We start from the raw sequence: 12303 nt of genomic DNA, 5'->3' as shown, positions 1-12303 counted from the left end.
ATCTCAGTAGAAAAAAAAAAAGTCACAGGCCTGGAGGAGATAGCGCTTCACTGATTGTCACATGCAGTGATTAGAGTGAGATCTTAGGTTAATTTTCACCCTGTCAAGGCTTCTTGTTAAGATGCTGATGGCATACTGCCTGGTCTAAGTATCAGAGGGGTAGCCATGTAAATCTGTATCCACAAAAACAATGAGGAGTACAGTGGCACCTTAAAGACTAACAGATTGATTTGGGCATAAGCTTTCATGGGTATGATGCATCTGAAGAAGTGGGCTTTTTACCCACGAAAGCTTATGCCCAAATAAATCTGTTAGTCTTTAAGGTGCCACCGGGCTCCTTATTGCCTGGTCTAAATGTTCCACAGTGATATGTAATGAGCTGTTCTGCAAGTTATGAAGCTGCCTTGGTCATGTGGAAAACAATGGCTCCATACCCATATGTCTTTAACTTCAGAAGGTCAATTAACTTAATGCACTAGTGCAATGGGGACATGGCCACATACTCCATGGTTGTTAATGGGGACACACCCTGGGCCCTTGAGCACCAAAAGTACAAGGGGCTACCTGTCGAGCTAAAGGAATATCCGTTATCTGGGAGGGTCAGCTCTTATGGGCACTGTGGCCAGCCACAAGGGAGAGACATGTTCACATGCACTGAGCCTGTGTGATGCAATGGTGTCCTGTATGTACGTTTTTGTAATGAGGCTGTGACAACCTCGTCTCAACTGGGTACAACAAACATGCCTGTCTGGGGATTGGTCCTGCTTTGGGCAGAGGGTTGGACTAGATACCTCCTGAGGTCCCTTCCAACCCTGAGATTCTATGATTCTGTGCCTGACTTGTGGCTACACAGCAGGGTTTTTTTTCCCCAAAGCATGACCGTATGTCACTTACTTCACTGCCTACCCCTGTTTGTATTAGTACACTATGAAAACAGATCTGCTGTCCCATAGTGCCTCAGCCGGGGTAGAGCGCCCGGAGCACACGCACACCAAGCAGCGCCAGAAGCATATTAGACCCTGCGTTTTGGAATGTTTTAACGCACAGAGAACGGAGAGGGAGGAGGAGCAGTGGCACCCGTGCACAGCAAAAATAAAAACATACCAAACAGGTAACCACAAGGCAACCACGTGCAATCCTAGGCTGCTGGTAAGGGTGACACTGCCATGGTACTAACCCAATACTAACGGCACTTTGTGTTTTTGGAGTGGACTTTGTCACTAACTGGTTACGGATTCATGTACAATATAAACTGGACCAAGTGGTCCATATACCGTTGTTCTCCCTTGCAGGCCTCTTGGAAGTGTTTCGAATGTATAATTCCCAGTTAACTCTTTTGCTGTATATGTTGACCATTGAACTTCCCTCTACACTGCCCTCCCATGACCCATTCTAGATAACCATGGCTAGTTCTCCCAGGGAAAAAGGGAGCGGGGACTGTTTACTTTCGAGAAGAGACAACTCATGGCAAAAGCATACAAAGAAATGAGTGGTACAGAGCAGGCCGATCGATCCCCGCTGTTCACCCTTTCTCAGAACACACGCATGAGGGGGACATTCAATGATACTGAAAAGTGACAAATTCAAAACTGTTAGAAGAAAATATTCCTTCATACAACACACACATAGCCTTTGGAACTCATTGCCACAAGATAGCATCAAAGCCAAGAGATTCCAGAAAGGATTCAATATCAATACAGATAACAGGAATATCCAGCCTTACAAGCAATAGATATGAATAAACAAACCCTTGGAAGGGATATAAATCTTCAGGCTTTGTATATAAGGTAACTTTAACTAATGGGCTTTAGGAGGAAACCTTCCTTGGGGGCAGGTTATCTTATAATTGCCTCTTGCAGAGTTCTTCCTCTGAAGCAGCGGGTATTGGGCACTATTAGACAGGATTCAGGAGCAGAGAGACCAATAGTTTGAGGCAATTCCTACCTGGTCATTAGAGGCAGAATCTGGAGCAAATTGCTGCTTGGCAGACTCATACTGAAGAGAGCTAGCAACAGTAGCTTTCCTTATCCAAGCTGCAAGTTAACTGGGTGGATCTATGGATGGAAGTTTTGCATTGTTGGACTTAGCTTTAGAGCAGGTGAAGGGCTTGGGTCTTCCTTACCTGAGTTGCTGCTGGCTGACCAATGACCACCCAGCCTGGGCACCCCTGGTCACTATGATGAGAGACTGACACGTTGGAAGCCCACTGGTCCAGGAAGCCTTTGGGGGTATAAACCCCACAGTCTTTGATGCTGGTCATTTGCTCAAACTCCTCACATACACCATCACCGTCATGGAAGTAGCACCTGCTGGGCTCGTCTGCAGTGAGAAATCAAAGAGGAGTAATTACTAAGGACTTCCCACACTCATCTGTGTCCCCAGTTGCTTGGATCACAATAGATCAGGCAAAGGAAGTGGTAATGCATCCCTCATCCAGGTCCATGTACAGTAACGGCAGTGGTCATTTAGCAGCGCAAGCTGAGATGATTTTAAAAAAGCAGACAAATAAAGAATGCAGCTCTTCTGCCATATGAAAGTCCCCAGGATACTTCCTAGCCTGTGTTTTCCCTGCATATTCTTACCTGTATCCATTTTAAAAGAATCTTACTAAAGCATAGTGCTGAGATAGAAAATGCACTTACAGGGCCAAATTCTTAGCTGGCAGAACTTCATTGACTTTGATGGAGTTAAGCCAACAGAGAACTGGGTCCACAATGTTTCCCTTTTTTGTTCTTAAATGACACTTGCAAAACGACAACAACTGAATTCAGTGATGGTCAATGCTGCCAAATGAACAGCCCTAGGGAGAAACTAAAGGCCAAATGTATCTGTTTATTCAGATACAGCGTGGGCAGTGGGAGGGTATACTTGCCACACACACATACCGCCCCAACCGATGTGACTTCGACTTGACCTGGAAGGATCAGAAGCAAGAGGGGATTTAAATCTCTTTATTCATTTATTCTGTGGCTTCTCTAATGAGACCGCCAACAAAGATGACCATTAGTGCCAGATTTCTGAGGTTGCGTCTGTCACGCTCACCCAGTAGGAGCTGAACTGAGACCAACCCTCTCCTTTTAAACAGACCTCAGACCAGTAATGACTTTCAGTCACTAAAGGCCTCATTGAGAATTAAATCTCTGACCTATCAGTATCCCAGTTTATATCATGTTATCAATGCCAACTAGTTATCTAGTCCCAACATGCTGTTGTATTTTTGTCTGGTAAAGAAGTTACTGCAAAAATGGCTGGAAACTAGCATGAGCTGCTAGTTGGAATGATGGCAGTGAACCCCGATGAGAATTGTGTCGGTAGCATCGGACTTTCTGGAGATAGGTGTCAAAAAATTCAATAGTCAGTCAATTCTGTGTCACTTCCAAAATACTAAATCCCCTGTTTATTTTTCCTCATCGTTTACACAGTGAAATACCATTGCATGATTCAGAATAAATCAGTTTATTATAATTCAATTATGTAATGAGTTTCTCCTCCCCTCCCCCTGCCCGCCCCAACGTAAAATTCTAATCCCTTAATATCAGGCCTGGTCAAAAGAGTGGAAGGTAACAAGAAGTCAATGAACACTTGCATGCTGCATTCCCTTGCTCCTGACATCTGTGGCCAACTTGGAATGGTGCTTAGAGCCACCTAAAGAGGAACTCCACCATTTCATCTCTCTTCATCTCTTTTCCTCTTTATCTTTCCTTAACATATGCACTAACGTGTTTAGACATCTCTCTGAAATGCCTGCATAACTTTGTTATCAAGTGGCCAAACCTGCATGCAGTCTTCAGAAAACTACATCCCAGATTAAGGGAGGATCTGAACAGATATTTCCAAGAAATATTCAGGTCTGGAAAGATGGTGGTAAATTACCAAAAGTAAAACATCACTTATTCTTTGGAAAAAAGGTTTTATGTTCTCTTATAAAGAGACCGATTTCCTTAACAAGTGCAAGCAACTAAAAACGGCCAAATTTTTTAAAAATGACTTTCCGTTATAGACAGACACATGGCAAGTACAGACACACCGAGGCAGATTGCTCACTGACACACACTGACTGAGGCACATGTCTATTGACAAACACATGTACACGCAAAGGCACTCACATACCCCACCGATACTCATACATACACACAACCCCCATGCAGAGATAGTCCCACTGACTGAGACACACTCTCCATCCACACAATCATCCTACACATACACATTTAGACACAATCGCCACAAACAGACTGATTTTTCACTATAGGCATTGGAGTAAGCACAGAATTTATATAACCAATGTTCTCCTGTACTGTTTCCAAATGTTCCCTCCTAATGCGATGATAAATGTAATGGGCTTCTGATAACATCATGTGTTTGGGATAAAAGAATACTCAAGACCTGCTCCAATCAGATGACTTAATTCATATTCACATGGAGAGGAAACTGCCTTCGAATAGCTGTGATCCAGGCCAGTGTGTGATTCTTACAGAGGCTAATTTGTTCCTGATTATGTTTAAGACCCCAATAAATCTGTCTGCTCGGAGTCTGCAAAACCCAAGGGAGGAACAGACTGGAGAGACAGAGATGTCTGAATTAAATGGAGACTGCCCAGATGATTAGCAAACAGCAATGTGGTGTGTGTGTGTGTGTCCCATCTCCAATTCCAGTCCCAATGAGTCAGTGTGCTCTGCCCTTTATTACCTGTCGGTAACACTGGCTGAATGGCATTACTGATGTGAGCCAATAGAAGATCAGGTGTTCAGTCAATGATGTAAGCTTTGAAAAATGAGGGAGGAAAAGTGGTTTTACAACTGCATTTTGCTTTTTAAGGGAATGTGTTCTTGCCACTAGCAAATCATTCTGAAACATTTAAAGATGTCCTTTTATGGGGGGAATAAATACCGGAAAGTTTCCAACCCCGTTGGCTTTGAATTTCAATAGGCCTCCTAAGCTCATCACATAAATACTCTCGCATAGGAGTGAATCCCAAGAGGCTGATCTTTCCGACCTCTTTCCGAACTTTGTAGATGCAGAAGGGGTGCACGTCAGAATCAAGGTGCTAGCCAGTCCCCAAACTAACCGTGCATGGGTGACTGAAGGGAAACCATAGGGCCTGCTGGCAACTCCAGCAACTCCTGTTGACTTCAGATGGGGCTTTGGGTGCTCAGCACATCTGAGAATCAGCCACAATTTTCATTCTGCACTTGGGTGATGTTCTGGGTCAGGTCTTCCTGAGAATTCCTTCACTACTTGTGAAAAACTATGGACTTGACTGTTGTCCCTCTGTGGTGCGCATCAGGCATAACTCCACTCAGTCAATGGAATTATATGGATTCAGAATCAGAAAGAGGAGAAGTGGCCCGTATATTTCACAATGGTCAGGACAATACTAGGTACTCTAAGCAGTAACAAATACATCCATGCTTTCTTTTCCCCATCCTTATCAGCCCCAAATGTCCCCTTCAGCACGGTTCCTGTCCATTCATACATCCACCCCTATCGGGCAATTTTCTTGCATTCTAAAATAAAGGACTCTTCAACACTGCTCTTGTCCATCATTCTGAGAAATCTGGCAAGGGCCTTGGTTGGCCAGAATGTAATGGCAAAGCGTTAAAGACTTTACTCAGCTCCAACCACCAATCTGATTATGTTAGGGACTTCCATTCCCAGTGGAATAGGACAGCAGTTCTTTGTAAGACTCATGGCTGAAGTTTCACCAACTTTGGAAGCAATGTTTCCAAAGCCAGAAGGGTGGCAAAGACTGGATGTGTGCAAAGTAAGGCAGGGAAGGAAGCAGGAAGTGACTCTGAATGCAATCACATTTGGCCAAGCATTTGGTCTCTCTTCTCCTGAGAGACACCTGTGATGATAACCTGGTGTTGTTTTAACTGATGTTTCTTTCCCAACAGCCTGTTTCACCCTCCAGTCTACTCTGATAGGCATCAGTCAGGATCAAAGCCAATTGTGCTACACCTATATACACAAATGTGAGGGCATGGTCTACCATTGCATGACCTGACCCTACAACGAGCTCCATGTGGACACTGTGAAACTCATCACTGGATCAGGACTAAGCCAAAACACAGTTTATGAAGAATCTAAAAGCATGGGCCTTTAGGATAGTTGACACTTCCCCCTGAACTATTTGCAGTGGACTCTTCTTTTCATTTTATTTCTCAGGCACCAAATTAGGCAGAAGGCACTTGGATAGGAGCTACTGCTCTTACCAGGCCCTGTTGTGCACTCCATTGTTGTACAAACCAGACCAGGATTTAAGAAGACCATGTGTGGTGGCAGTAGGCAGCATCCACTATAGAATATCAGGGTTGGAAGGGACCTCAGGAGGTCAGTTAGTCCAACCCCCAGCTCAAAGCAGGACCAATCCCTAGACAGATTTTTACCCCAGTTCTCTAAATGGCCCCCTCAAGGATTGAACTCACAACCCTGGGTTTAAGCAGGCCAATGCTCAAACCACTGAGCTATCCTGCCGCCCCAATGTTTAATCTCTTGAGCTTCAGAGAGAACCTAGACTCCAACTGTGTCTAGTAGCCTCAACAAAAAATCCCCTTTATTTTACTTACATCTGAGTCTGATCTCCTCCCTAACACAAGGGATACTGCAGGCTCCATCTGCCATTTCCTGATATTCCCTTTCACTGGATCGGGCCCAGATTCCTTTGTACAGTAGGGTTCATCTCACCTCCTGGTACCAGTTGCACTTACAACGATAGTTTTGCCTTGGTGCTTCTCTCTACTGCTAGTTGCTTGCTCCTTGTACTGTGTTAACTAATGGAGTTGCTTTTCAGCTTGAAGTTGTGTCTAATTTTAACTGCTCAACCTGGAATGGGTCCTGAAGCGGCGCAGCTGCTGACTGTGAGCAAGAGTAACATGAAATAATTAATACAGATGCCAAAATCGAATACAAATCTGGAACAGCAAAACTGCTGCAGGGGCAGCAGTTGGGAATGGGAGATGGAGTCTCTCTGGAGGTTTTGATACAGATGCCCAAAGACCCTGAGCTGAACCCTGAAGGAAACCAAAGTAATAATCCAGGCAATCCAAGTTCCCTTCCCCCTACAAAACCATCAGTGCGGGCACTGGAATTTTTAAGCCAGACCTTGCCCCTTTTTCTATCTGCTTTGTGCTGTTGGCAGGAGGAAAACTCCAGCTTAGCCAGCTGACAGGTTTGCCCCGGAACAGGACATGCAAGCTCTCTGCTAAGCTCTGCGGACCCTGGTGTAGGGGATGAGTCTGAGGGCTAGTCTACACTTACCTGCTGGGTCGACGTGGTGAGTTCGACTTCTCGGAGTTCGAACTATCGTGTCTAATCTAGACGCGATAGTTCGAACTCCCCGCGCGCTCCGGTCGACTCCGATACTCCACCACTGCAAACGGCGGTGGCGGAGTCGACCTTGGAGCCGCGGACTTCGATCCCACGGCGTCTGGACGGGTAAGTAGTTCAAACTAGGGTACTTCGAGTTCAGCTACGCTATTCACGTAGCTGAACTTGCGTTCCCTAGTTCGACCCCCGCCCTTAGTGTAGACCTGCCCTGAAGAAAGAGGTATGGCAAGACCACTGCTGCTTTCCAGTGAGCCCCAGCTTTAACCAGCCTTTGCAACTCACAGCAGCCCCGAGTCTTGTCTCCATTGTACAGGGGCTAAAGTGTTGGGGTGAGGATGGAAAGCCATCTTTAGCTCAGCTCCCAACAGCAGAAAATTCAGCTGTCAGCATCCAGTGTTCCCATTTCTCACTGGGTTCAGAGGTAAGGGAAAGTACAAAGCAAGGCAGGTAGTAAAGAAACCTTCTCGGAAGCCACTAACATTGCTAATATTGTAGTTCACGGAAGGATTGTGGTTACCTGTTCAGGGAGATGCTAGAGCCTTAATCTAGTGAAACTGATTAAGTTTGGGACACATCAGGAAGCAGACAGGCAGGATACAGACTTATCTGTGATGGGCAGCCTTCCACATTGTGGGGAAATAATAAGATCTACCCAATTCACGGCACAGAGCACATCCTCAGACGAGGCCTTTAATGTCCAAGCAGAATGGTCAAAGTGCTGGGGACAGACACCCAGTGCAGCTTCCTGTTTTCAGCTCAGAATACAGTGATTGGCACCAGAATAGTCTTCTTTTGTACATTAACTACTATTTTTTTAAAAGTCCGGACAAAAAAGAAGTATTTTTAAGCTCAGCTGTTTATTTAGGGACAGTTCCAACTACAACAAGCCTCATGCCTCATAGCTATTCCTCCCAAAAAAAAAAGGGACAAAAATGCACACACATTGTCTCAGAGTAACAGATTCTTGGAACAGAGTGGGCATTAAATCTTAACCCCTAAAGGTCTGTTTGACTCTCTCCCGGAGGTGTAGGGAGATGGCAGTCGGCATACAGGTCTTCCCAATCACCAGAGGAAACATTCAGACCTATTAAGGCCAAGTCACCGTCTCTCCAAAATCAGTGGGGAAAAAAACAAACAAAACCCATTGCCCTCCATAAAGCCAGGACTGGACCCACTAGTTAATAATCTGCACTAGATTATTTAATCTGCTACATTTAATCTGCAGATCTGGCTAAAGAACTCGCATTAACAGACGAGCAGGTATTTGTCCAGAGGCTCCTGTCTCAAAACAAGAAGTGGTTCCACTGGCTACCCTTTGAAGGTGGGCACTGGAGGCCAGATTCTGCACCGTTCAAATCAATGGGAGTTTTACCATTGACTTCAGTGGAAGCAGGATCAAGCCATCAGGGAGGAGGGGTAGCATGGCCTGAAATCCAGGATGTCCGTCATCCCTCTCATTCATTTTGACCAAACTGGGGATAGTTAAATTTCTTCTTTCAATACAAAGTCTCGGATGAATTTTCCTTTCTGTAGGTTTTAACTGAAGAGAGGAAAACTCATTGAATAGGATGCATGGAAACGGCACTGAATAAAGTCACATCTCAGTGACTTGTGACATTTTTCATCAACAAAATAAAACAGGTAGATAGACATTCTTGGAAATGAAGTAAATGTGGATGTCACACTTTATTGGGGAATATTCGGAGGCTTGGAGGAAGGTGACCATCATCTTGGCGTGTCTTCTGAACTGAGAGGGCAAACACAAGGCGTTTGATCATTCAGCTGCTTCCCATAAACTCAGCCTGCCATCCCTGGGCTTCTCCTTTGACCAAGGTGACTAGGATCTTCAGTATGATTTAGTGGCCTGAGCTCAACATAGTAACTATGTAATTCATCTTTATGTCACAGACTGCAGATAACATTACAACTCACCTGCAGTGAGTGGGACTAAAATCGTGATACTTCACCTCCAAAAACACAAACGTCTGTCACTGGATCTAGAAGAGATTTTCCATAGCTAGCCAGCAGTAGTAAGCTGTTTATTTTTTCTGTAAACCAACTACCCACATACTCCTGAGTTCTAATCCTGCTTCCACCTCTAACTCTCTATATGCTTGGGCAAGTCATTGAAACTCTTTGTGCTTCTATCCGCCCATGGAAATGGAGCTGATGATACACCATTACTTCAGAGAGGACTAGTGCAGATTCATCCACTGGTTTTTGGAGATCACACTGAAAAGCTAGTTGGGTTTCCGGTGGAAGTGGGTGATAGCCACAGGGGAAGGAGATTTTTGAACATAAACAAAGTTATCAGTGTGGACCTTACAGAAGCTTGCCTGTTTGCTTTAGAGACAGGGAAGAATCTCTGAGGAAAAGCCAAGTGGCATCATTCACAAAGAAAGTCAAACCACTGGTCTGCATGCTAAAAACTGCCCTGTTGATGATGACAGCCCCTGAAAATGGACACTGGTATTATTGCTAACTTGCCAAATGAGTAATTACACATCTTGGACCGTGCAGCCACATACTCTCAAGGGCTGGAGGAACTGGTGAGCTCCACATTATTTGCTGGAAGCTGAATATTGGGGTTTGTGTGAATTTTGGCCGAATAGCTCCAGTTAGCAAATTCATTTCCATTTACTATGAGGTTCTACTACAGACCCACATTAGTTTGTTAGCAGCAATATTAATTCCCCAAGGTACCTGGTCCACATTTCGGCTCCTATACAGCCTGATTCAGTGAGGTATTGAGCACATCCTGGAAGGGGCTGAGTGCCTCCACTCCATTGGTGCACTCAGCCCCTGGCAGGATTTGTAAAGACCTTTTTACTGTTCTCCAAAGAAAAAAAAGCACCATTAGCTGCTGTACAGGGATGTGGAGTCAGCTGTCAAAACCACATGTTCCTGTGCAGGAGTGCGTGTGTGGGTGGTGGTGGGGAGGGTGGGAGCTCAGTCTACTCTAAAAGCATGCCCACAATGAATATGGATGGTCATCCATCAATTTATTTTAAGTACATTACTTCTCTGTCAAAAAAAAAAAAGACATATAAAATTAGGTTTGTGTCACTCACTTAACATTGCATTTTCCCTAGAGGATCATGCTCCAAATAGCGATAGCAAGCTCATGAATATTAATTATTTCCCTGAATGCAATGCAGTCTCCAGACAATGGGACTGTGGAGAATGCTACACCTAATGTATGGAAAATTGGCGAGGTAAAGGACGGATCTTCCACAAAAGGGAAGTTTCCAACTGGAAGGAGAGGCTTTTCCAAACAGGGAAAGACAGACCAGGGCGACAGAGGTAGAACGATGAAGTTGATGCCAAAGCATAAGCTGAAAAGCAGCGGTGTGAAAGCGACATCAACTTAAAAAACACACGGCTCCCTCTGAACGTTTTTCACCTACTGCTGTGCCAAGCAGCCCTGAAAATGACTAACTGAAAGAGATTGGAGCCAAAAATCATCCTTTTTGTTTTCCTGGCGTTTGTTTCCTTTTTGGCATTTGACAGCACGAGGCCCTGATCCAGCAGACGCGTAATGAGGATTTCAATAGGACTGATCATGTGCTTCAAGTTACGGTCACACTTCAAAGCTTTGCTGCCCTTGGTGCGCAATCAGTTTCCCGACTTGTTTACATGAGCCTTTCTCACCATGATGTGAGGGGGAAGTTAAGTAATAAATAAGAATAATAGGAAATGTAATTGTAATAACCCACAAATTGCCAGGCAGACTCAGGGGTAGATGCAGGACCTGAAACTCCTTTAAAGACATTTTTAAACTTGTCTTTCAGCCTTTACTACGCTCCTGTCATAATATCTTCTCACAGGTTTCTTTGATATGTTTTCGTGCCTTTTCCAATATGTCCTTCTCCTTCTTCAGAATCGTAGGCGAATGTGTGTCCCACCACTGCAGGCCTTTACTCGTGCAAGTAAGGACCAGTTGGATAAGTAAAGTTTTATTAAAAGATGCACATGGAGACTCTCATCTTCAGGCAATTGGTTTGAACCTGGCTCTGGTCCATAGTGATCCCAAATCACTTCCATGCCACGAGGCCTCACTGTCAATGGGAAACGAATCAGGGATCTCCATCCAACTACAAGACAGGGTGTGTGGGTGTGTGTGAGACAATGGGACAAAGCTCTGATTTTCTTTTCTCCTGCAGTATGTTGTTAACAGGAGAGGTGAAACTTTCATCCAGGGACCAAATTCCAAACTCCATGGGGAAAGAACAAGGGCTCCATGAGCAAAAATCCACTGGTGGATGTGGGCATAGAGAATAAACTAGGGGATGGAGAAGGGCTAATGACATTGCAGTATCCCATTTAAAAGGAAGCACTGCCAGATGCTTTAATTAATTTATTTATTTATTCCACTGTCGCTCTTAAGTTTGGTGTGAGAGCATCTTGCAAGAACTAAATGCCATTAATCTTATCTGTTTTCTTTTCTCGGCTTTGTGTTCTGAGAAGGCCAGGGCAGCCTGACAGTAAAGACCACACAGCTTTCTCCCCCGCCTCTCTCCTTGGTTCACCCCACTCCTCCCATGGCAAAGCAGATTGATCACAGCCTTATCTGATTATAAGGGGGAGGATGAGGGAAAACAAAACAAAAAAAAAAAGAAGCAGAAGCCTAACTGAGTTATAGGCACCAATGCAAAGCGTCCTGAGAGCTGCTGTGTGCCATGTACACAAAACAAAGTGAACCTGTCAGAGACAAAAATAAAAAGGCCCTGATGGCAGGAGATACGCAGGGAAAGCAGCAGATTTAAGCTTGCTAGTGTTTGCTTGCTTAATTGCATTTCTGCTCTAGCAAACAAGGTGAGGAGAGTCGTCTCTCCGGAGGTGTGAATGTGCGCGCTTGTTAAACCTCCTGTCATGGAGACCTCAGAGCACCTTTTAATTCTGAGATCAGCATCCACTGGCTCCATTCAAGATAGCATGTTAAAAATAGCAGTGTGGATGCTGCGGCCTGGGCAGTGG

At 44.8% G+C, this 12303-nt stretch overlaps 1 protein-coding gene across 2 annotated transcripts in view; it reads right to left on the bottom strand.

The window, feature by feature from the left end:
- PAPPA (pappalysin 1) overlaps positions 1-12303 on the bottom strand; it is a 452227-nt gene that overhangs the window by 92448 nt on the left and 347476 nt on the right. For both annotated transcript variants that reach the window (XM_039506691.1, XM_039506690.1), the window contains one exon: positions 2123-2319. In XM_039506691.1, the coding sequence (XP_039362625.1) occupies positions 2123-2319 (197 nt within the window). The remainder of the gene's footprint in view (positions 1-2122; positions 2320-12303) is intronic.

The sequence above is a fragment of the Mauremys reevesii genome, linkage group 19, assembly GCF_016161935.1.
Source record: "Mauremys reevesii isolate NIE-2019 linkage group 19, ASM1616193v1, whole genome shotgun sequence".
Lineage (NCBI taxonomy): Eukaryota > Metazoa > Chordata > Testudines > Geoemydidae > Mauremys > Mauremys reevesii.
Note: the sequence above shows the minus strand (reverse complement) of the source record. Positions and strands in the feature narration are given on the sequence as shown.